The sequence below is a fragment of the Phacochoerus africanus genome, chromosome 2, assembly GCF_016906955.1.
Source record: "Phacochoerus africanus isolate WHEZ1 chromosome 2, ROS_Pafr_v1, whole genome shotgun sequence".
In the NCBI taxonomy this organism is placed as follows: domain Eukaryota; kingdom Metazoa; phylum Chordata; class Mammalia; order Artiodactyla; family Suidae; genus Phacochoerus; species Phacochoerus africanus.
The window spans coordinates 22623819-22650073 of NC_062545.1; the positions used below are offsets into that span (position 1 = coordinate 22623819).

Below are 26255 nucleotides of genomic sequence, written 5' to 3' on the forward strand. Positions count from 1 at the left end.
TTTTTCTCTAGGGAGCTAGGAAAAGGATTCTTCCTTGAGAAGAAGAGAGAGGGAGAGAAGGAAAAGAGAAGTGAGAAAAGCAGAAAAGTTGGGGGGAGGGAGAAAGAGAAAGGGAAGGAAGGAGACGGGGAAGAGAGAGAGACTTAGGGCTTTTACATGAGCAAAGCAGACGGTTACTCAACAGGAAACACAGAAGTTCTTCCAAAATGCTGTATTTATAAAGCCCAGTTTCTTCAGATTTCAAAATACTACAAACAGAGAGGTCAGCCTGCCAATCAAATAAGTATTTCTCACCTATTTCCTACTGCTGCTCCCCAAGCTTTCTAATGTAACCTACTGTATGTGACTGCAGACAAAGCCTCAGCAACTGCTGACCTGTTTTCTTACTGTGGCTTGGACGGTTTGTGAACCTTGGCTCAGAGGACCTGAGTTAGCAGTGACCAGCCAACACACCTCACAACTTAGCACTAAGTAGGGCCGTGAGCCAAATTGGGCCTTGGCTCTCTGAAGAAGAGAGTTATCCTAAATAATCACAGCAAGAGGAAGTGAGGAGGTTCTGTTCTAATCATGCAGGTGAAGTTGGCTAAATTCTGTCATTTCCTAAGCCTCTCACAATGAAAATACCAACCATAAATGTGAAAAAACATCCCAGGTCCTACATAGTAGTACTGATTTGGTTCCCTTTTCAGGATGCTGAAGACTTCCCAAAAAAGAAACCTAGATTACTTCTAATTTGCCTCAGAGCTTGGCTTTGCATCAGTCATCTTAAGAAAATCTAAGAACTTCAAAATGTATTAATCCCCAGTGAACTGGATCGTTGTAAAATATTCATTCTTGCCATGTTTTGGAGAAGTAGCCCCATGTCACTAGCTTAATTGGTGGAAGGTTATTTTCCAGCTGTCAAATAATCCTTTCCTATTTAAGGGTCAGAAATAAAAACATTCACTCATAAAGGAATTGAATAATTTGGATCACAAACAAAATAAGTATTTATTTGAAAAACATTTTCCATTTAAGTATAATAGCAAACCAGCTATAGTAGCTTCTTACTACTAATTCTAATTTGCACTCACAGTCACTTTTTATTCATCAAATTCAGAGATACTACTACAGAAAACTATTTCACAAAGTATTTAGAAAAAAATATATACAGTCTCTCCAATAGAAAGCTAAAGATAATAAAGCCAGGCAATAGAAAGCTAAAATATAAAACAAGCTCACATTTATAAACACAAATAAATAAATATGTACAAAAGAGTCTATGCCAACATTGAACAAATTAAAGCTTTACAATGCAAGTCGTGGCGACAACAATGGAAAATATCTCAGGATCCCAGTTGGACTCTAACATAATGCATTTAAAAAAAGGAGAAGGAAAAAAAAAATTAAACACCCAAAAATACCCCCAGAGAATCTGAATTGATATTACTCTCAAAGTTAGGTTAAAATTAATTTTGGCTCCATAGCTAAATTCCTGTAATTCTCTTCTGAGAAGGGTAAATGAAGGTGAGAGCTACAGGCTTAGAACTGAGGGTAGAATTTGGCTCAGTCTTTTCAATCCACTTGTAAATGTTTCTATTTAGCTGTTTTTTCATTTTTTTTTTTTCCTCCTTACCTGATTACTGGAAATTTCTAAAGTGGAGCTGACATTGTCATCAAATGTGAAAAAAAAAAATGTTTTCTCAGATCTGAATGAATACAAGTAGAAACCAAAGCTATTTTAAAAGCTCTCTTTTAATTACTTTTAGCTAAATAAGCACTTTGGGTAGAAATCTCACAGTAGAAAGCTAATTAAATTCTATCATCTCTAAGGCTTGGGGAAAGTATATGAAGAGTCAGTGACTATTTAAGGTTAAACTTCATCTAGATGTAACCTCTGCAAACTAAGCAGCCCGTTAATACATATCCCTCCAGCAAAGGATGTCTTCATGACTCATGTGAAACAACATGGCCTCATAGTAACGAGGTTAAAATCTGGTCAGTCTTTCTGGTCCCCACTCTTTCCTCTCTCTACACCCCTCTCTGGTGAAGGCCAAGCTGGGTAATGGTTCTGTCCCCCAGGACAGCATCTCAGCATGCTACAAACCGGAATGGTATAAAAACCCATTACCATGTTATCATCCATTTAGGTCTGGTAAAAATCTTCATGATTGAAGGTCAGCAAAAGCTGAGAAGCCCCTTGGTTGGTGCGGAGGCTGAAAGCTCTCCCATGTCTCAGACTGAGAGCTACCTGCTTTCTGTGCAGAGGGCAAAGTCCCCAGGTGCTCAGTCCTGGCTTCTGCCAGAATGTCTCATCTTCTCATCACTTAGGCTGCTACCTCCCAGACCCTGAAACGTCTCAGATAACCCAGAGCTAAGGCAAAGGTACAGCATGTGCTGAGACTGGTTTCTAAGAAACTGGATAGGACTCCATCATTTAAGAACTGTTAAAATGTGGCCTCCTACACACTCTCGCTAGCAAGCATATTCCTCAGGATAGGTTGAAAGTTAGGTTAAGCTGTTAATATTATGCACGGCTTGTATGCAGAAACCTAATCCATAAATAACATACTATTTACCTTGCCAGACCTCCTCTGGCTCTTATAATCAGAGGACTTATGTACAAATAGTTTTCAGACTGGCAATTGTAGACCCACAACTTTTATAAATTATTTTGATTATGGTAAGTCACCCATATGTCTGAACTTATATTCTTTGGAACGAAACTCTTGAAAGAGAAAGAGGTTTTTCATTTGTGCAAATGGAGATGTCTTAAAGCCTCTGCAGCAAAGACGAGACCAGAGAGTCTCAATGTTTGTCTTTCCTAAAAGAGACAGACTATTGTATACAAAACACCTAGTGGAAGTCCGCACTCCTGAGAGCCCGAAGCTCAATATATAGTAGAAGAGCAAAGGCAGGGGTGTAAGAGGTTCATTCTGCAACTACTGGGAGGTTCACTTTAATGAACCATCAACACTAACCTTGATTCAAATATATAAGGTTAAATTATAATTAATGATGATGCTTAAGCCTTGTGTCTTGAAAAGGATAAGTGAAATAACATGGTCTCATATTAATGAGGTCAAAATCTGGTCATTCTTTCATTCTCAGGCACATTATGGTCTTCAAGGTTAAACCTTTCACATAATAAGAAAAAATTCCTTTCCAAACTTTGAGTCTGACATAAAATATTCTTTTGTATCTGTGGTTGAAATTTCACTTAAAAAGAGGAAAATGCTACTGCATTCCTAGAAACCAGCCCTGCGTTGGGGCTTGCGAGGTCCAGAACAGTTGTAAGTATTAGTATGATTTTGTTGGGAAAAAGATGACGCGGCAAACGGCCATATCCAAACCTAGCTATCAGGTGGGGTGTGAAGGAGCTCTAACTAGGGCCTGTCCCTAGTGCTGCCTGTCCCTTGTCCTCTAATTTTAATATTCCACCCCCTAGTCTAAGTTCTGATTGGTCGATTCAATTATACATTTAAAAAACCATGTCCCCTCTAGCTACTGAGTCATGCTGCTCTCAGAACTGAAGTTCTAGTGATGTTGGAAACTCTCCCATGAAACACACTGAAAAGACATAGATTTTGAATTTCACAAAAGCCTTCTTAACAAAACACATTCTTCATATATATGTCGTTACCTAGGTAATTCCAACTTTACATCTGCTAGTCAGTGTTCTCTCTGCTTGCACATCTTCACGTTTCTGCAGACTGATTCCTCTTTCGTATATTAAAGATATTAAAACTTTGTGCTGTGGCTGAAGGTGTCTGACATGATAATATTCTTATAGAAATTATCTGAATGAGCACTGCAATAACCCTTGACCTTATCAATGACCTGATGGACAGGGATGATTGATGTCTGTTCTCCATCAGCATAGGTCAGTTTTGATGAGGACTTGTCCATAGAAGCACTGTCTGCAAGAAATAATACAAGAAATTAGGCTGCTGGATGAAATGGTGACATACCTATGGGCCACCACACTGGACGCTTGATTTTGCACATTAAAGAAGATCACAAAGGAAATGAAGCTCTGGTTCTTTCTCAGTTTAGGTAATAGCACGGAAATTTCACGTTTTTCACCTTCCAAGTGCACCCCTGCATATGAATGAATGTTAATGTGCCTTCTAGGAGTTTGTGTTGGGATTTGTTTTAAGAAATGTTCTTGTAAGTGGTTTTTTTTTCAAAAAGCAAGTGAACAGAATAATCAGAAAATTATTTTTGCAAAAATATATGAAGCAAATGGGTCAAACAAAGCAGTGACAGATCATATAACAAATGAATTAAAAGGTGCTGGAGTATTTGTGGAAGAAATGATATGGTGTCTAAAACATGTTTTCAAATTAACACTGGGAAGGGAAAATGGGTCAGTGGCTATGAGTTGACAGGTACAGAGGGATTCATTATATTATCCTCTCTACTTTTACACTTTTCTGACACTCTTCATAGTAAAAGATTTAATGAAATATAATATGAAGGATTTTGGAAAAGAAAAATGATCGAAAATGCAAAAGGCTATTTTGCACACATTTTTTCTCATGGTTTTTAGCTTGTGAAATGATTGCAATGTAGAAAAAAGCCATCTTTTGTTATTTACTTTTAAATTACAAAAATCAAAATTATCTTTATCAGAAATATTTTAAGTTATATTTTCATTAACTATGTTATAGTCTCAGAATGATGTCATTGCTGGCAGCAATAATATAAGAGCAATTAATAGTAATAAAGGACTGCTAAATACATTTCTGTTCTAAATTTCTCAATATCATATATTTAAATAGTATTTTCTTGAACCCCAAACTTTCAAAAGAAAGTTCTCAGCAAGTGCCCTGAAACTTAGTTAAGCACTATTATCTACAAATACAAATGGCTGTCTTCATGTACTCTGAATGTCTTGTAAGTATCTGCCCTCCTTCCTCTCCCAACACATTTTGGAGAAAAATTCTACCCAAAAGCTATCTACAGAGATTTCACATAGGTGAAGCAGCAAATATGACCTTCCACAAAATACTCAGTTCCCTACAGTTGTATCTTCTCTATTTACTGTGGAAGCGGCAAAAACTCTATTCACAAAAAACTGCTTCAAAGAATCATGGCTCCAGAATTGGAATGTTCATTCTAGGTGTTTTATGTTTTGAACAGGTTGGAACCCGTATGTGACATAACATTAAAAATCCATCAATAATTGCTAAAGGCCATTATCACTGTATCTGTTGTCTTTGGAAATGACTCAAATTGTTCAACTGGGGTATTGTGTTGGAGCAGACAGTAAATACAACGAAAGCTAAAAGAGAAAATGATGTGTCCATCCCACTAAAGGAAGCAGGAAAGAATTGATGATTTATGGGAAGAGTGGGCAGACTGAAGCATGGTAGAATGACTGTCCCAGGATTGGTGAGAAAAAGGCTCAGGGAGACTCTGTTTAAGGTCCCCACCCCATTCAGCTCTCAGCAAGCTGACTGATTCTGAGCTTTCTTTCAGTTCATGGAGTCACTAGCCACTGGTTTTCTGTTGGGAATTTTTCTATTGACTTAAATGTCAACAATGAACAATTTGTATTTGATGATTTTTAGAAAACCACACATCCCCGAAGAAATTTCAAGGATACACCCATTCTGCTTTGGCAACTTCCAAGGGCATGAATTTTTAGAGATTTTTGACCAGCTCCATTTCAAATACTTGACCCAATTTTGGGGTCTTCACAGTCTAATAAGTACAATACTGAGCAAGGTCTGTACTTCACTATATATGCTATTCCAGTCCTCTGGACAGCTCTTATATTGTAGACAATATAGATTCTGATTATGGCTGTAAGTTTGAAAACCAGGGGCTAGGGAAATGAACTAATATTTGACTTAGGCTGATCAAGCAGATAAAAGTCCTCCAAAAGCAGGCTTGGAATCCACAAATTTTCTTTTATGACTTCTATGAATGTACCATGACATATCCAGTAATTCATAAGAGCAGTGAAAAAAATAAAGAATTTCACTTTCTTTTATAACAAACCTCTCCAGTATGGCTTTTTTTTTGTTGTTATTTTACCTGAAATGTGACCCACTAACTCCAGAGCATGGTACATATCCTAGAAGGAGCAGCTTGCAGACACCCCCATGCAAAGAAGAGCCAATACAGCACATGACCATTTGAAATTTCAGAAATTCCAGCTCGATGCAGGAATGTCCTTGTGCTAGCTGAGAAGTTTCATAAAGAACAAGCAATTTTGCTGGTGCAGCAAGAATCTTAATCCATGCAAATATTCTCTTATCACCTTGCAGAAAATTCATGCATTCAAAAAAGCAATAAAAGTTTACCTGAATGATCCACTTTTGTTGAAGGAATGCTCTTAGAAGACATTATCTACACCATAAACATATGAATTTCTAGATCAATTCCAAGAAATAAACCATCTAGACACCCATGATGATATGACTTTTTGCATACCCGCAAGTACATCAGCAGTCCCACTGAGAACTGGCTAGGTCGCAGAAGGTCATTTATATGTCAGTTGACTGGAAACTAGAATTTATTATATCAAGAAAAACTTGAAACAGTCAAGTTTTTCTTTGGTCCCTCCATTTCTGCAATTCCTTTTTTCTTCTAGTCAGTTTTCCCCATGCTTGTTACTTCCAAATATTTTAATACTTCTAAAATGCCCTCTGTTCCAAATTGTCTACCTTGTTATCTTCTCTCCCCTTTTAACAGTGGCTCTTCAGGTAGCAATTCTCAGCTGTGTTCAGAGGAAAACAATTCAATTGGTCTAATTCCTATTCATTCATAACTGACTTACAACCCATTAAGTATTTGCATTTTAGAAAGAGAGGCAAATGAGTACCTAGTTTTAAGACTGATTAAATAAAGTAAAAGCTGATTCATTGTAAGTACAGTTGAGCCTGGAATAATGGAGTGGGGCTGACCCTCCTGCACAGTAAAAAATCCAAGTAAAATTTACAGTATATGCATCTGAGGATCCTCTTATCCATAGTTCTGGGTCCATGGATTCAACCAACTGTGAAGCATGTTGTACTGATGTATTTACTACTGAAAAAAATCTGCATGTACATGGACCCAGGCAGTTCGAATCTATGTTGTTCAGGGGTCAATGGTGAAAGATATTTTGTGCCAGGGAACTACCAATTAGGTAGAATAATTCATCTCAGACTACATACTTGTTATCAATTTTCTTACACAGGTATATCAAGCAGGGGTGCACAGATCTCTGAACTTTCAGCAAAACTGTTTTTGTATAGGACTTAAAGGCTGTACCTTATTCTGGAGAGTCCAGAGCTTGTATTCAATTCCCATAAATGTCCCTGACTCCCAGAAACTTAAAAACTGCTGACCTAAGCTCTTCCAATTTTACAGATCTTTAATTCTATGATTTAAAAACTCTCTAAAAAGGAGTTCCCATTGTGGCTCAGCAGCAACGAACCTGACTAGTGTCCATGAGGATGTGGGTTCAATTCCTGGCCTTGCTCAGTGGGTTAAGGATCCGGCATTGTCATGAGTTGCAGTGTAGGCTGCAGACATGGCTTGGATCCCATGTTGCTGTGGTTGTGGTGTAGACTGGCAGCTGTGGCTCAGAATTCGACCCCTAGCCTAGGAACTTCCATATGCCATGGGTGCAGCCCTTAAAAATAAATAAATAATTTAAAAATAAATAAATAAAAACTCTCAAAACATTCAAACTTTTTCCCACAGTGCTATCTTCAATTCCAGGCAGTGGCCACTCTAGTGGTACAAGCAGGAACACGTGGAAGGATATACATGAAGAGTAATTTGAAATTCAAGCATTTTCAATGGAACATTCATAGACATATCATCCAAATCATTCCCTCCTTGCACAAATCCAAATATGAACCTTTTTGGTGTCATTCACCTCTGCTTATGTTTATGGCTAAACAAATCCAAAATTTAAGTTATTTCCATTATCGTTGTAGAAGCATCTTTAATTAAGAAAGTGCTGAATGCTAAGTGTTGACAGACGTTTGCCTGATGTTTAATTAGTATTTAAAAGTAGCAATTCTACTACTTTAGATTGGGATTATTAAAAGATTACACCTTTTCACCCCACCTGCTGGCTATCAAGGACCGCAGAATAATCTTTACAGGCGCACACGTCGTTTTATTGCACTTCACTTTGCTTCCCTTTGCAGATATTGCAGTTTTTATAAATTGAAGGTTTGTGGCAACCCTGTGTTGTCAGATGATGGTTAGCATTTTTTAAGCAATAAAGTATTTTTTAAATCAAGCTATGCACATTTTTGGACATTATTGCATTACACACTTCATAAACTACAGTATCAGCTTGTAAACATAACTTTTATATGCACTGGAAAACCAAAACAATTATTTGACTCTCTTTATTACAATATTCACTTTTACTGTGTTCTGAATCCAAACTCACAATATCTCCAAGGTCTCCTATATTTGCACATTGTTTTTAAGATTATCCATACACATTCTTGGTGTCAAAAAGTGTGGTCATTGTAAGTATCCTAAAGATGCAGAAGATGAATGAAGACACAGTGTTTCTCACCATCCTGTATCACTTTCTAAATATGATGCTCTCTATTCCTTCATATTTAATCAGAGATTTAAAGAACAATTTCCAATAGCACTTCCAACAGTTAATGACTAAAGTTTTTTCTCTTTTTCAAGGTATAATTGAAATATATCTTCATATTAGTTTTAGGTGTACAGCATTATGATTTAATATTTGCATATATTTCAAAGGACTGAAGTCTTAACTGTAACACCTGGATGGTGTTTCTTCCCATACCCACGCCAACTTGCTAAGTAATAATTACACTACGCTGAAGTAATCTACACCTCGATTTCTATATTAAAAAAAAAAAAACACATACCTTTTTAAAAGAAGATACCATACTCTCTTTTTTTAGGAAAATTAAGTTTTAAAGCAAATGAAGTTACCAAAATGTTCAGAGGTAATGATACTATGGCAATATAGATTCGATTTGGGTTGTAAGTTTTTTAAAAAGAGACAAAATATCCACAAGGGTGCTGGATGAGGTCTTCAAACAGATTTTGATTTTCATAAAACAAAAAATAAGCACCCTAAAAGGCACTGTGATCTCTTCATCTCCATGATATCCAACTCTCACAATGAAAGCATGATAGGAACTGACCATAGAAGATCTTCACCATGGCCAGCATGACTCACCTGTGTGGCTATTCCTTTTGAAGTAGGTGGTGGAGCTAGATTTAGATTTGGATGTAAGGTAGGTTGAGTTAGAACCAATGGAGCTGGAGGACAATGATTTTCCTATATTATCAGAACTTTTCTTGATGATGTTGGTAGCTGTCTTACTCCAGTCTGAAAGAGATGACATCTCTCCATGAGCCTGCTTTCAGGGGAATGTACCCTGCCCTGAAGAATCATCACCAGATCATGTAAGTAGCTTATCCATAGCATTAGGTGCCAACATGCTGGCAGCGGCTCACAGAGGCAACTGATGTGTCAACAACAGTTAGTTGAAGATGCAGAAGTTTCCTACTTTGACCCTGAGTTTAAAATTCTACCTTAATATCTTAAGGGTAAGAAATAACCAATGGTGGTTTTTTTAAAGTACATTCTTTTTTATATTCTTTTCCATCATGGTCTATCCCAGGAGATTGGATAGAGTTCCCTGTGCTGTTCAGTAGGACCTCATTTATCCATTCTGAATATAATTTATACATTCTGAATGTAATTTACTACCATTAACCTCTTCTACTAACCCCAAACTCCCAGTCCATCCCACTCCCTCCCACCTCCTGGCCATTTGTTTTTATATTGAGAAAAATCTCTTTGCCTAATAATGTAATTGAGGACTCCAAAAATGTGGAGAGGTACATATGGTCCAGTGGGTATCTGAGTTGTTAAATTAGACATAAAACCTTGGGCAACTCACTTAACCTGTCTGGAATTCATGCTTCTCCTTTGCAAAGGAGGAATCCTCAGATCTCTTGCAGTCCTAATAGTCTAAGACTCCAACTAAGGATTTTTACATAGTGCACCTTCACAACTTGCTACTCTTGGGATCGGGTTGCCCTGGCCAGGGAAGACCCAGTGACAAATGTTTCTGGCTACTCTTGGATGTAAAAAAACCAATTACCAACATGCCCCTTTACCTGAGTTCTCTGCTAACCGAAATCTACCACAGCAAAGATGCCGCCTCCACTGCTTCTGAACATTCTCCTTCATAGCACAGTGGAAGATAAATATAAATAAGCCTGGGAGGAGAGAGAAAATATAAACACTGAAGCCAAGGGACATATTTTTAAGGATAAATCTTACAAAACACATGGATTCATTTTAACATTTTTTATATCCCAGTCACTAAGAAACAAAGATCCTAAGGAATCTTGAAGTATGTAGATGTTTTTTGATCCTTTAGAACAGAAGACAGTGGCTCAGATAAAAATAGAACAATTACATGGATCTAATTCGGTCTTTGTTCTGTTCACTATTCATTATGACTTAACCTAAAGACTAAGCTGATATAAGTAATATTCAATTTAAGAGGCACTTAATATTTCTTCTATATTCATTCTAAAATTATGTGAAAACATTTCATGAAATTGAGAAAAAGAGAAACTGAAAACATCCATGAGCTCATCATATATTTCAACTAAGCTATTTGAAGCTATTTTATGTGAGTATTTTATTGTAAGTTTAGGCCATATAAAAGCGGTATTTTTACAAGTCAAATAAGCAAATTCATGTTGTTCTACCTGATCTGCCTTAATTTCTCAACATTTTAATGCAGAAATATTTCTGTATTGTGGAGTAACCTCCATATTTATAGTCACTCCCTGTGCTGATCCAAAACTGGCTATCATTTGTGCTTTGGAAGCCAACCCCTTTTAACTTTTCAAGGAATTTGCCTCTGCATTTTTATTCTCTCTTTTCTGCCTCAATTTCTCTCCTATTTCTCTACTTGGTTGTTCCCATTAACTTACAAGCTTATTCTAATAACTCTCTTTTAAATAGTCACGTGAAAATTTTCTCCTTTAACCCACAATCTTCTTCCAGCTTCAACTTCATTTCCTTTCTCAATAAAATTTCTCGACATGTTTAACTTTCACTGCATCCACTTTTTCTCATTTCAACATGGGTTGAGAAAAGGCTACTATCCACACTGATGAGGCCACAGCTGCTCTTAGAAAGGTCACAGAGATTCGCCGAATGCTAATTCAGTTTCATTCTCCTTTTACCAGATCTCTCAACAGTATCCACCACAATGGACCATTCCTTCATTTTTGAGGTACATTCTTGATACCATTCGCCTCTAGGTTTCTTCTTAATTTGCTTTCTGGTCTCTGTAGCAGATCCCTTGGCTTTACTTTTAAAGGCTCACGGTTCACAACTTAGTTCTGGATTTCTATCTATGGCTACACTCTCCCAGCAAGTACTCATCATGCTTTACAAGTTCCACACACTAATTTTCACATATGCCCCGATTCCCTTTCTCCCCAACACCCCCAAGATTCCAACCCATGCTGCTTGCCGGACATCTTCGCTTAGCTGTATCTCTATTTTGCAGGGTCTCAAACCCCGGAGGTTTTAACAGAAGTCCTCTTCATCGCTACCCCTCAAACTAACACATCAAACTTATCCCTGCCCAGTAATGTGAAGGTTCTTTATTCAAATCTTTTCGTAACAGGTTCCTACCTGTCACTTAAGTGTTAGATCAACTGTTAACCCTTCCAAGAGTCCATCGTAAACTGTTAGTTTTATTTTATTTTTTATGTGTTAGTGTCCACTCACACCTTTGAACACTCAAAACACCTCAGCAACAGGACCCACAGGTAGATCCACCTTCCCGGGAAGGACAGAACAGACACTGGGTTTGAACCTCATCTTTACACTCTCACTAAACGTGACTGCCTTTCAAAGCCTTCCTGCATCTACAACCCCAAGTCCCTCACCAGTTTGCTAATACAGAAAATCCCTTTAACCAGCCAACATGCTTGGTAACACGGGAGTCTGAATAACCAAGGAGTATACAAAATGTGAATTGGCTTATAGATCCTTTCCAGTCTTTAAGAGGTGGTGGCAGGTTCAGAGCAAAGAGCGCAGAGGGCATGGAAGCTTGAGGCAAGGTCAACACAGGTTACAAAGGAGGCTGTGGCTAGAGACAAGGGAGCCCTCTGCCTTGGATTGACTCTATTTTCGTGACATGGGGCAGAATTTGGAGAATTTGTTCTTGGAGGTATTTTTGTCCTATGGCGAAAATATAGCTACCCGTGTGTTCTTTAACAACTGTTAAACAAAATCACGTATCAGAGCTGGAAAAGACTATAAATTCCAATTAAGGACTTTCATTCCCAGGCATTAATCCAGGCATTCCTCATTATAGGGCCTCACATTGTGCAAATGGCTTTCTTTCCGTTGAGGGCAGAAGGTGAAATTTGCTAGACACGGTTTCTCCTAACACCCAGGAGTTTTTATAAATGTCATAAATACTGGAGGAAAAAACTTCAGAGCATATGTCTGATGTTTGGAGGACTCTGGAAGAGAACCAGTTCTTGGATTTGCTTCTGTGGCCTTTGCTGGGATGCTAAGATATGAATTATTTTGAGGATCTGATGCTGACCAGTCACACTGGAGGAGGTCAAAGCTAAGAAAAACTGACTAAACAAAACATTTTTTTAGATTGTGCATAATTACATAGCATAGATGATACTGCCTACTTTTAAGCAACCTACAAATATACAGGCATCCAATAAGTTTGAGAGACACCAGTCTATAAATTAGATTCAAAATATATCTCCTCTAAAATTAAATGGTAGACATTATGTACATATTCCATCTACCACTAGGAATTGTGATGCTACAGGACAAAGTTAGATAATAGGGATAAATATATTTTATAATGCCAAGGTATTATGCAGATTCTTTCGCTGTAATAGGATTCTCATAATAGGTTATTTTACTATTTGTAGTAACTAGTCCTTTTCACATGCATTTAAATCAGTCTGGCAATAAATATTACACTGAGATTATTTTAAGACAAAACACCCCTTTTAGAGTTGAGCCATGGGAATTGTGGTAGGTAGCCACATCTGGAAGAACGCACACACGAAGTATGGAAAAAAATTCTAAACACGTCAGGAAGGCGGAGTAGAAAATGCAGCAGTACAGCCAAGGGCACTTGGAGGCCAAAATGAGAAAACAGAGGGCTAGTCCCTTTTAGTTTTGAGGTTTTTTTTTTTTTCCCCCATCCATTTACAGATCTTAGTGCCAGAAGCAGAACTTAAAATTACAAAACTTTAGAGTTTTACGCTGGCATCCAAGGGCATCTTTCTGATTTCTCATCCCCCATCTCTGAGCTCTTTCTATCAAATATTTTCCCTTTGAGAATCATTATATCAACCCATGCGGCTCAAAGAGGCTCTTCATACCACCTGGAAAAATATGCTCTTCTGGTTTTCTGGAAAGGACTTTAAGCTGTGACTGGGGACCAGGGTAATTGGCTTTGACTCCTCTTTGTGAGTTACAGTTTTATTTCACTGACCAGGGAGGAGGGAATATTGTCCACAAAAGTTGGATGCTAAAATGACTGAAAAGACAGAATTCAAGTCTCTGCTTCATCTTGACAGGCTAGTTCTGGTTTCAAGATGGCCCTTGTGTAGCCTGAAAACTTACCACTCTGATGAATCCAAGCCAAAGTGCCTTAGCAATAGCTTCTTCAGCCTGATTAACTGCCTTGATTCTTTACTTTACTCAAATGATCAGATTCCATATTAGAACGGGGGGGGGGGGTGTCAAACCTTCTCTAAATGGACAGTTTCCTAACCAGCCCTCCACCTACTCATCCCACCTTCACCCTTGCCTTCCTTTTGCTTCCACCTTTCACTAACCAGAGGTATCTGCTCCCTTTTAAAACTAATTTCGACCAATATGTGAATTCAAGATGTCGCAAATCTTGGGAAATCTTGCCATTTTCTCATTTAAAATACATGGCCTTTAAAACTGTGATGGAGGAAGGGTGTTACAAGTATGTGGGGCCTGGTAGGAAAGAAAATGTAACGAGCCCTCATGGAGAAGCAGACCATAGGCCAAGGCTGGTGTAGATCACGTGGCAAAGGGACACCCAAGAGAGTGCTCTAAGCCTCTAAATGTGGAGTGAGAAACATTCTGAGAAGTCTCATCCAAAACAGGTTTGGGTTTTGAAATCTAATCCTATCTCAGAACACATTCAGGTAGCATGTTTGGGAGGAAAAAAAAAAAAAAGCTTCCTTTTAACGTATTGACTTTCTATCCACTGAAGATTTTATGGGCTTCTGTTTAATCTTGGTCTTTACAAGAGCTATTTATTTTACTTAGGAAAACAAAGATATCCTTAGCCTCAATATTTTGGCTAGGACTTTGGCTCCCACATAGAATTCATTCTCGTTGGTTGATTTTGGCAGAGATATGTGGTTTCTGGGGCAGATGTAAAATAAGTAGCCAAAGGGATGCTCTCAGATCTTTAGCCTGATTATCAAAAGTTTGAAAAAAAAATTGCGCAGAATACTTTCCCTTGGACATGAAAGTGAATGTTATACAACAGGGAAGCACAAATTGCCATTCTTTTACTGGTCTAAAAACTCACTTTCAAATAGTCTGGTGAAGGAAAGAAAAACAAAACAAACGCCTAATGAGTTCTTTACCAATTCGGGGCCACAGACACTTTCATCAGGCTTGTGATCAATACATTCCAACTGATGACTTAAGTTGATTTTTCTTACCCTGGATAATAAAGATCCAGAAACACAGTGAAGGGGAAGACTGGAGACACAGATAACTTCAGGAATGTGGGATGGAATCAATCAACAATTAATCAAACCAGGTGTTTGGGCAAGAAAAGGATACATGCTCTAGACAGCTCATCTTTGACCAAAATGATCTAGGTAATTTCTGAACTTCCCAGAAAGCCTGAGTCCAAATCTTCCAACAGCTCATCTGTTCTGTTGTCACAAAGTCATAGCCAGCTGGCAGCTGGGCTGGGGATCTCGAGGGTTTATGGCTCTTTGGGAACCTCTTGAATCCTCCTTTCATACTACAAGGTGCCCTTTAGAAAATTACTTCTCTGTGGCACAAAATGCTCTGCCAAAAGATGAGTAATTTATTTTCTTGCAGTGTGTAATGTCTCAGCCAACATGATGTCGTTTCAGATGTTACGGGTTTAAAGGTGCTTCATCTCTTTACCTTGGCGTTGATTCACCGTGTGTGTTGTCCATGTGATTATGGGCCAGCTTAACTGTCAGGAGGCCCCTAACTCATAATTTTATTTAATTTTCTTAGTTTACCAATAAGGTTAAAATAATAATCATAAATGCATTCCTATAAATGATCCTTGCTAAGAAAGTAAATTCCCATTTATTCATTAAACATATGTATACTAACAGTCTTTTTTTTTTTTTTGCTTTTTAGAGCTGCTAGGGGTTGAATCAGAGCTAGAGCTGCTCTATACCACAGCCACAGAAAGGCAGGATGAAGAAAGGCGTCTTCAACCGACACCATAGCTCTCAGCAACGCCAGATCCCCAACCCACTGAGCAATGACAGGGATCGAATCCGTATTCTCTTGAATACTAGCCGGATGTGTTTCTACTGCACCACAATGGGAGCTCCACTAAGAGTCTTTTAAAAATGGACATCAAGAGTCACTTCCTAGAAACTTTAAAATAAAAAAAGTGAAAGGACAGTAATTTGTTTAATTCTTTTCTCATGCTCTGTCACTTAATGATGTGCTTTTCGGTTTTCATGGACCCTATGTTATAAATATTACACTGTCGGATTCAAACTGATCTTGGGAAAGTCAGTGACTTTCATCTATAAATTGGAAAGGATACCTCTTTCTTGGATACTACTTTTCAGATTTGCCACCAGAATCATATTAGATCACAGATGTCATGTGAAAGTGCTTTGTACACCACAATGCACTACGCAAATAAAAGTTACTTCTGTTGCTCTGGGTATCTTAATGCTACACTATCTTAATGTTACAAAGCTAATTAATGGAAAACTGATCTGAGTAGACTGATAATCCCCTTCCGTGTGGCCTACAGCAGCTTCTGTTTGCAGAACCATATGTTGCACCATATTATGCTGTCATATATACACGTACAGACGATGGGCTGCTTAGGCCCAAGACTATTCATCATTAATGTTTCATATGCATGAAAAAGGAAAAGTTGAAGATTAAGTTCTTGGTATGGAACAAGATCCTGAAGAACTTGTCAGGAGAATTAAATGTCCTTATATATTGGAGAAGCTTAATTTAACTGACAGTGTCAAGTACTTTTATATAGTAATGAAAAAAACATACAGTCTAAGACACTGTTCGTCATTTATATAACAGGCAGCAGTGTACAGGCTGCCTCTCAGAGGAATAAATCAATCCTGTAAGTACATGGGTATCACCAAGGGCTACAGAGGCCCAAGAGGACTCTGGCCAAGATCGTCTCAGCAACCAAAGAACTGCCTTTTACTTCTTTAGAAGGAATTATATTATTTTTCTTGGCGTATAAAAGAATATTTTCAGTAATGTAAATTATGACGTATTTTTGTCAAATACCTGTTCTTTTTTGAATAGCAATTTCTACAACATATAATTTTCTCAAATTGTAATCTTTAGACGAAATTAAAATCCCTAATACAATGATTTGCCAGTTTTATCCTAGGAAAGCAGCAGAAAAGCAAAAGGAGCTAGACACAATTGCACTGTGTTAAGAGAAGGTGTATTTATCTTTTCATCTTAGAATAAAAAGTTCAATGAAATGATTAATATATAACTTAATCAAATGAAGTAGGTAAGAAAAAAGAACAAAGCAATATACTGTGGAAAATTAGAAAATAATAAATTTGGTTTCATCCTGGATTCAAGTGACTTCATTTGTTTATTCAAGTAGGTAAATTTTTTTTTCTTTTTTTTTTTTGTCTTTTTGCCTTTTCCAGGGTCGCTCCCGAGGTATATGGAGGTTCCCAGGCCAGGGGTTGAATTGGAGCTGTAGACACCGGCCTACGCCAGAGCCACAGTAACTTGGGATCCGAGCCCTGTCTGCAACCGACACCACAGCTCACTGGCAACGCCGGATCGTTAACCCACTGAGCAAGGGCAGGGATCGAACCCGCAACCTCATGGTTCCTAGTCGGAGTTGTTGACCACCAAGCCATGACGGGAACTCCGGTAAAATTTTAGTTAGAGCCATACAGAGGATAATTTTATTATATCCATTTAATATGAATTTTGCAATTAAATTGGACAGTTATAAGTGTATATAAAAATATATATTGGGAGTTCCCGTCGTGGCGCAGCAGAAACGAATCCAACTAGGAAGTATGAGGTTGTGGGTTCGATCCCTGGCCTTGCTTAGTGGGTTAAGGATCTGGCCTTGCTGTGAGCTATGATGTAGGTTGCAGACATGGCTCAGATCTGGTGTGGCTGTGGCGTAGGCTGTCAGCTGTAGCTCCGATTTGACCCCTAGCCTGGGAACCTCCATATGCCGTGGATGCAGCCCTAAAAAGCAAAAAAAAAAAAAAAAAAAAAAAAGGCAGGTTCGATCCCCTGCCTGTCAGTGCATTAAAGAATCCAGCATTGCCACAGCTATGGTGTAGGCCGCCATCTGTGGCTTAGATCTGATCCCTGGCTAGGGAACTCCATATGCTGAGGGGTGACCAAAAAGAAATATATATATATATAATAAACAAAAATAAAGCATCTAAAATAAAAATACATATATACAATTTTAATATATAATCTACACACATATATGTGATTACTGACATAAACATATATGTATATATGTGTTTGTACAGACACACACATTTTTACATATATTTTTAGATATACATATCCTGAAAGATAAAATGGATTTTTAACATCATTGAATCAAATTTTTAAAGACATACACAAAAGTGAAATCTGCTAGCAAAAGCCACTCCTCTGACATACATGACCTGACATCACTGTAGACCCAGTTCAAACACTCTGTCCCCACATGCCCTGACTTTTTAACACTATAGGGTGACTTGAGAACTCTATGATTTTTAGATACTCAACTATAAGGTATAGCTGAAAAAATTGAAATGCATTTTGGCACAGTTTTAGGTTTCAGAATATTGTATTACATCCTAAAATTGTGGCTACTGCTAAGTCTTATAATGACAGGTTTCAATGACTTATAACATTGCATTAACACGAAGTCTTCTTTCCCCTCATCACTGGAGAAAAATAAGATTTTAATGACCAAACCGATGATGAGTGTCTTACAGTAGCACATGTCCTAAATTTCTCTCAGTTCTGCTCCCCATTGCCCACCATAGTCTAAAACACCATTTGATCTTGTTTCACCCAGACCATTGCAATAGCCTCTCATCTACAGACACTACTGGGCTGCTCTAATCCATTCTCCACATTACGTCTGGCTTCATCTTACAAAATGTACATCTGATCCTATCAGTCCACGGGCCTAAAACCTTTCAAAGACTGCCCTTAGAAAGATCAAAATAAGTGACTTCTGGTCTAGTCCTATCTCCCTTCTATATCACACCCATTGCTCTGTTACTGTCCTGCTCTTTCTTGGCTCTCAGTTTATATGATCTTCCTTTTAATTCCTTGAGTATATGCTATAACAACCCATTAGAGAAAATTTTTGGCACATAAAGTACCCTCTACCTGAACTAGTTTTTCTCCTATTCCTACTCTGCCTTTCACCTAGTTAATTCCTGTTGATTCTTCAGATTTCAGGAGTTCGCGTCATGGCTCAGTGGTTAATGAATCCGACTAGGAACTATGAGGTTGCGGGTTCAATCCCTGGCCTTGCTCAGTGGGTTAAGGATCTGGCATTGCCGTGAGCTGTGGTGTAGGTTGCAGACATGGCTCGGATACTGTGTTGCTGTGGCTCTGGCGTAGGCCGGCAGCTACAGCTCCAATTAGACCCCTAGCCTGGGAACCTCCATATGCCTTGGGTTCAGCCCTAGAAAATACAAAAAAAAAAATAATAATAAATACAGATTTCAACTTAGACATGTCTTCTGTCATGTGCTCTCAACACCACCATGTACATTTATATGGAGATGTATTTGATTAATATCAGTCTCTCTCCTAATAGAATATGAGCTCCACAAGGCAAAGGAACCAAGTCAAGTTTTTCTGCTGGAATAAAGAATATCAGAAAGAGGACAACACAGCATAGATTGCCTGAGTTCAACCTGAGTTCATCATGCATTCACCAAATTGTTTCTTTAAATGTCTAATTTCTACACACTTCTTTAAATAAAGCATATACTTTTAACTATAGCCAAACTTCTCATGGAAGTTTCTGAAAATGATGCAAATAAAAACCATTAAATGACTGTCCATAGTGTCCTAAGAAGTTTTCATATAAGCCTGGCCAGTAAGGAATTGGTGGTAGACTCGTGTGCTCTGTATCATTGCCTTTTAACTTAAATTTCCTTTTTAGGAGGTGTTTTTAATATTTAATTCTGAAATTCAGAAAATCTGTTCTGAATTTCTATCATTTAAAATCAGCCTTAAAAGTCAATGATTTATGAAGAACACTAACTTGATGATGTTTTACAACATTTTTCCCTCCTGAGGAGACCTATGCTGGGGAAAACTAAAACATCCCAACTCTCATTAATGGAAACAGAGCTGAACAGACAACTGTAACTGTTGAAGGTTGCTGAAACTGCCAGGAAATTCTAAAAGCAAAAACAAGGTTGGGCTGGCAGATTAATGTGCCTTTCATGTACAATCCTGAAATATAAAACCATGGAATTTTCTGATGTTAATGGACACTTTTGTCAATATTTGTCTAGGCATTTTTATGGTGCATATTATAGAAGAGATTAAATAGAGGAAAAATCACTTTGCAAAGCTGGATCCCAGTGAAGCTGTATTCATATGCTACCTATTCAGTTTCCAACTTCTGGAGGTACACTTGAGGGTTATTATTTTATTTGCTAAAGATAATCAACCCACATAATTCCTCTGTTATGGAAGAATAAATCTGAATAAAATTTGTTCATCTAATTAATGCATATTTATGCCAGCAGACTCTCAGATTAAATTTAGGCCATCACCAAGGCCGCTCCCTTTCTTCATCCAACAATCATTATTTATTAACATATAATGTTGAGCATTTACTAAGTGACAGATTTTTCTGCTAGGGCTCATGAGCTAGTGGAAAACCTAAGGGGATAAGCAAAGCAGATACGTATGATACAAAGCAGTAAACGCTCCCCTGCAGGTAAATGTGGACTTTTCTTATGACACACCTGTTGGGAGCACCTACCTAGGCATCTCACCTGGTGAGAAATGATTTCCACTATACTTTCCAACCCAGCTCAGATTTGTTTAGCTTTAGTCAGCTCTCCCTTCCCCGAACACCTCCAAGTGGGTGACCAGTAGCACCAGGTAACCCAGTAGCACTGTCCTGCTCAAAAAGATTCCAAACGTTGTCACCTCATTCCTGCTGGAGACAGGCCTCATGGTGCTTCCAACATTAGGGAGTTTTATCAACACAGAGTATATCCAATGTCTTATAGAATGCTACTGAATTTTCAAAAAATATTTTACATTCACTTAAGTTTAAACGTTAAATTCATCCTAGGTTACATTAGGGTGTATATTACGGACTCAGGAGCATGACAGTAAGTCTCTTGAGAAAAGTCTTGTATTTCTGAACAGAGCAAGCCGTTTGTTACACTGTTGAACTAACTGCCATAACTCATGAAAATATAAGCTTTTCTGATTCTATTGCTATTTATTTTGAAATCCAAGGGGCCAAGGAATTAGAGTTAATTGCCCTGCCCTGCACAGAGTCTAAAGATTTTTCTGGCCATGAAAAACATACCCATATGGTTCCACGAAGAGCTCCAACAATCAGAAAAACAATGAAGAAAAGCAAAAGTTATCTGTGCCTCCCTTTACTCTTCCTGTTGGGCACCTCCCTGCCCATATTCAGTCATGCATATATATATATATGCATGCAACATACACATAGAGAGAGCTCATATATATGCCATATATATATATACATATATACACACACACTACAATTGAGCACCTACTATCGTTCAAGCACTGTTCTAGGTGCTTGAGATATATCACTGGGAACAAATAAATAAACTGACATTTCACCTCTTTTCTCCATTTAAGACCTTCTTCACAAGTATCCACCCTGTGCCTGGGACTGTGCTCAGCGCTTGGAAGAGTGAAGTAGAAACTTAGCATGGTGTCTGTCCAACCAGGAAGCTATTTGCAAATATGGTAAAATGGTCTGGGTACCATTTATCCTACCTTGTAATGAGTTGAAGATGCAGAAGAGGTATGTGAAAGGGACAGTCAACGGTCCCCAGGCAAAGAAAGCAAATCCCCACGTCATGCCCAGTAGGAACGTCAGACTGACCACACTTCGCAGGTTCCTTAAAACCTCCTCACGCAGCGTCCGGCTGCTTCTCTTGCCGTTCCGCCCGCAGATCTGCACCATCACCACAATGAACATGGCGACATTCAGGAAAAACATGACTCCAAAATACCCCGCACAGGACACATAGAATACGACCGGATCTTGAATCCAACAGCTTAAAGGAAAAGCGATAATAAAGTTATCATTGTGCCCTGTTTACCTAGACTTCTCCTGGCTCAGTTTGGGCTTTTGCAGATTTCACAGCTAAGCCTTTCTCAGATGCCTTTAGAAAGTCATTTCATCTTCTTGGGCCTCAGTTTCTTCCTCAATCTTTACATAATTTGTTTTTCTTTGTTTTGGATAGTCAACATCTTAAGACCTAGTTATTTGGTCAACAATTAAGAAAACAAGGTGGCTTCTTAAACTCTGGCTTGGCATGAAGACACCCTTGACTGGCTCACCCAAAATCATGTCTCACCCCTTTCTCTTATGAGCCTGAGCTCCAAGAATGGGAAATTTTCTCAATCTCTTTTGTATTTAAGAGATTGGACATTGTTCTGCAAAGTGATAGGGAAGCAGAGTCTGCCAAGGGATTTTTGAGAGAGCTGTTCTTGATGGATTAAACTGAGTCAAGCAATTCTTGACAGAATCAGCTCAACCCTTCTTCCTTCTTTCTGCTTCACACACTAACACAAGCTCTGCAGCTGCAATAATCATCTTATATCGAGGAAGGAAAGGCCAAGACTGCTGCAAAGTTGCTGGCCCTGACATTTTCGCCACAGAATTAATGTCAGTTGTTGCCTTCTTTCAAGTTTCTTGCCACGTGAGAAGAGTAAATTCCTACTTATTTAAAACACACATTGGAGGTCCCACCATGGCGCAGTGGTTCAGGCCACAGCTGTGGCTCGGATTCAGTCCCAGGCCCGGGAACGTCCATGTGCTGCAGGTGTGACCATAAAAACAAAAAAACAAAACAAAAAAACAAACAAAAAAAAACAGGCAATTGTGAATTCTATTACTGAAGACAAAATAACTCTTATTAATATAATTGGTATATTTGAGGCTAGACCCTGTTGTAGAACTCTGATATTCCTATGCTGACATTTCTTATACACAAAAAGGTTACATCACTCATAACATCCTTATGAGATGAGGAAGGATACACTTTATATTCAGAATGATACAGATGAGAAAACAGATGAAAGTAATTTTAAAGGGCACTAAGGATAAAATTAAAACATTTCAATTTGCAGATTCCCCATTGCCTATGTAATACTTTGGTTCTCAGGTACAAAAAAAAAAAATTAGATGAATTATTTGAGACAACTAAATTAATCTTAAAATTATAATGTAAATGGTCATCATTTTAGGTTGTGTCTTTCATGGTGGTACATGACCCCACAAAGGCAAAAGCTATCTTGAGCATCTTTGAATCTTATAACCGAACACGATTCCTGGTATTACAGTAAATGTTCAATTTATGAGAGTTGCTGATGGCATAACAGTTTACTAAATGGTACTTTAAAGTCCTGCAAGAGTTGACTTACAACCTTTTAAAATTTCCTTATTTAGAGTTTATGCAGTGACTTCCACGTTTAATATGTCTTATTATAAAGGTCTCCAAAATGATACTGCTTGTCCCTGAAGCTGATCTTTCTTTCCATATGGAAGGTCCCCTATAATCTGAAAATCTTGACCTGGATCCTTTATTCTCTGCTAGTTCTTGTGGGGTTATTTTGAGTGCTACCTTGGAAATATAAAAGGGAGGGCCATAGGGAACGGAACATGACCAGATACTGACTGGACGTAAGTGTTATCTATCCATGAAATGTACACAGAAATGTGGCATCATAGTCAGGAGTAAGCTCTCTCTCATTTAGTAATTCACTCAGTCAACAAATATTTATTGAGTACCTACTATATGCTAGATAAAATATGAGAGAACTGCCACGATGGACTGGTTTAAAAATCTTGGCCTTGGAGTTCCCATCGTGGTGCAGTGGTTAACGAATCCAACTAGGAACCATGAGGTTGCGGGTTTGATCCCTGCCCTTGCTCAGTGGGTCAAGGATCCGGCGTTGCCGTGAGCTGTGGTATAGGTCGTAGATGAGGCTCAGATCCTGTGTTGCTGTGTCTCTGGCGCAGGCCAGTGGCTACAGCTCCGATTCGACCCCTAGCCTGGGAACCTCCATATGCCACGGGAGCGGCCCTGGAAAAGGCAAAAGGACAAAAAAAAAAAAAAATCTTGGCCTCAATAATCTCACAGTATGAAGGGAATTTTCCAAATTATTCAAGAACTCACTAACTTCTCCATTTCCTCCATTTCCACATAACACTCATACTGGGCACTGAATCATTCACCCTCTGATACACCTATTTAACTCGTTTGAAGATGTGTGTGGTTTAATGGGGTGGGAGTGTTGCAGAATCTCCTCAAATAGGATGAATGGGTCTAGAAGACAGTACCTTAGACTTCTTCTGAACTCCCCCAGCTGAGAGAGTGCAATGTTAACATGGAAAAGCAGCTCAAACAGTTCAGAGCAGTCAAATGAATTCATCTGTGGCACAGCAGAGATCTTTGCAAAGACAGGCAAATACACTTCAACCTTCCAAAATAAGAAGCCTGCTATTGGCATGGCAACTTACACTAAACCTCAAGGAACAAAGGATATACACTCATCACAATTAAATTCCCAGAAAGCTTTTATTACTTACAATTCATCACCTTGTTCTTTTCCATAACTTTCTTTTCCATAGACTTCATTTTGGTTTCTGCTCGCTAGAACAATGGACACAACTAAGGCAGGCAGACCTGTTACAACAAAACCAGGACAAAAACAACCTTTCTGAAGTATCTGAGGCTGTTTTATAAGATCAATAATGGCAAGGGGGGAAAAAAAAGAAAGAAAACACTCCATATCATAGAATCAAATTTCTTAAAACTGGTGACTTGGTTAAAAACAATAAAACCCCCTTTTTGGTGTGAAATCTCCAACTCTAACTGGAAACGATCCAAACCTACTCTTAAATGGCAGATATTTAAACATTCTGTTTGCTTACTGGTACCCACTAAAGTACTGAACCTGATTTACACTGAATGCAGCACCAGAAAATGGGGTTTCATTATGACACCTGTTAGACTGCCAGAGTTCAGGGAGGAAGGTACTGCGGCTTTATTTTGCCCCTTCTGCAGAAAGACAAGTCTTTAGAAAAAGTGGGGGGTGGGTGGTGGAGAACAGTGGGGGCGGAAAGTCTTTATAGTCCTCCCTGGAGAGAATCAATAGAGTATTTCCATGCATATTTCAGTGGGGCAATGCTACACCACCTGAATTCTGAAAGGTGCTTTCACTGCCTCCTAGGGTGCTGCTGAACACTTTGGAAACGTCTCGTTTCTACACTGCCACCTGAAAAAGAGATTTGTGAGAAAGCTCTAAATGCCTAGCCTGATACGAAACCCAGATGAAGCAGAAGCCCAATTAGAAGATCTCAAAGATCCCTGGCCTCGCTCAGTGGGTTAAGGATCCGGCATTGCCACGAGATGTGGTGTATGTAGGTTGCAGACGCAGCCTGGATACCACATTGCTGTGGCTCTGGCGTAGGCCAGTAGCTATAGCACCGATTAGATCCCTAGCCTGGGAACCTCCACATGCCATGGGTGTGGCCCTAGAAAACAAAAAAAGACCAAAATAAAAGATCTCAAGGAGGCTAATACAGCTATCTGTGTTTGGTTGAGGAATCATGTTAAGAAGTTCAAAGCAAGAATTCGGTCAGTATTCTGGTTGCACACACAAAAATAACTTTCTTGCTCATGTTTTCAAGACATGGGCATGTGTCTAGGGGTGAGTAGAGTTAGAAGTATGAGCTGGCCTTTATATTTTGAAATATAATGGAAATGCACCACTGTCCGCCAGCTGCTTCTTCAGACTTGGGTGGGCTGGCTCTGGACACAGGAAATAAGTTTGTGGTGACTCAGGAGTTAGGGTTTTTTTTTTTTTTTTTTTCCTTTACTCCTGACCTTAGTGAGGACTGGTGAATAGTTTTTAAAAACACCATTCTGAGGAAGCCCCTTTCTTAGGCTGTGTGTATCAGGTCCACATCATTCACAATTGGGAAGTTTCTTTGGGCAGTGTTATTCTTTCCAGACAGGATCTTCCTAGGAGAAGCTAGGGATTTCCATAACGGAAAAAGATAAAACAAAATTGAGGAGGCTTACCCCAGCCAACAATGCAGAATTTCAGTATGTATCGGCGAATGTAAGTGTTAAAAACTTTAACCAGAGCGATGTACATGTGAATCGCTTCCAGCCCCATCCAGGTAAAGGTTGCCAGAAGGAAGAAATGCAGCAGGGCTGCCACGGCAGTGCAGAGCCCATCCACGTGAAACGAGGTGATCCAGCCATCCAGGAGGAAGATGAGATTTAGGAACAGCAGGGCTGTACTCAGGTTCATCAAGATTTTGGAGGGATAATCCCTTCGCAATTTTCTAAAAAAGGCAAAAAGAAGGATATATGATGGCGTTCCCATCACGGCGCAGCAGAAACAAATCCGACTAGGAACCATGAGGTTGCAGGTTCAATCCCTGGCCTCGCTCAGTGGGTTAAGGATCCGGTGCTGCCATGAGCTGTGGTGTAGGTTGCAGACGCGGCTCAGATCTGGCATGGCTGTGGCTGTGGCCAGAAACTACAGCTCTGATTAGACCCCCAGCCTGGGAGCCTCCATATATATACCACAGGTGCGGCCCTAAAAAGCCAAAAAAAAAAAAAAAAGAAAAAAAAGAAAAATATATGAAAAGAATCTTGTAACTAAATCTTTTAAGCACAGGCAGTAAACTGGTATCTTACACAGCTCTGCAATAGGCAGCACCATCTTT

General features: G+C 38.8%; 1 protein-coding gene across 5 annotated transcripts in view; it reads right to left on the reverse strand.

The window, feature by feature from the left end:
• Positions 1–965: 965 nt before the first annotated feature.
• ADGRG6 (adhesion G protein-coupled receptor G6) overlaps positions 966–26255 on the reverse strand; it is a 139967-nt gene continuing 114677 nt past the window's right edge. For 3 of the 5 annotated variants that reach the window (XM_047770072.1, XM_047770069.1, XM_047770070.1), the window contains 6 exons: positions 25600–25868; positions 24102–24198; positions 21278–21561; positions 10114–10215; positions 9164–9316; positions 966–3899 (listed from right to left, as the gene is read on the reverse strand). In XM_047770072.1, the coding sequence (XP_047626028.1) occupies positions 3721–3899; positions 9164–9316; positions 10114–10215; positions 21278–21561; positions 24102–24198; positions 25600–25868 (1084 nt within the window). In that variant the 3' untranslated portion in view covers positions 966–3720. Of the gene's footprint in view, positions 3900–6293; positions 6340–9163; positions 9317–10113; positions 10216–21277; positions 21562–24101; positions 24199–25599; positions 25869–26255 lie in introns of all 5 variants that reach the window. The other 2 variants (XM_047770074.1, XM_047770073.1) reach the window with 1 other exon arrangement.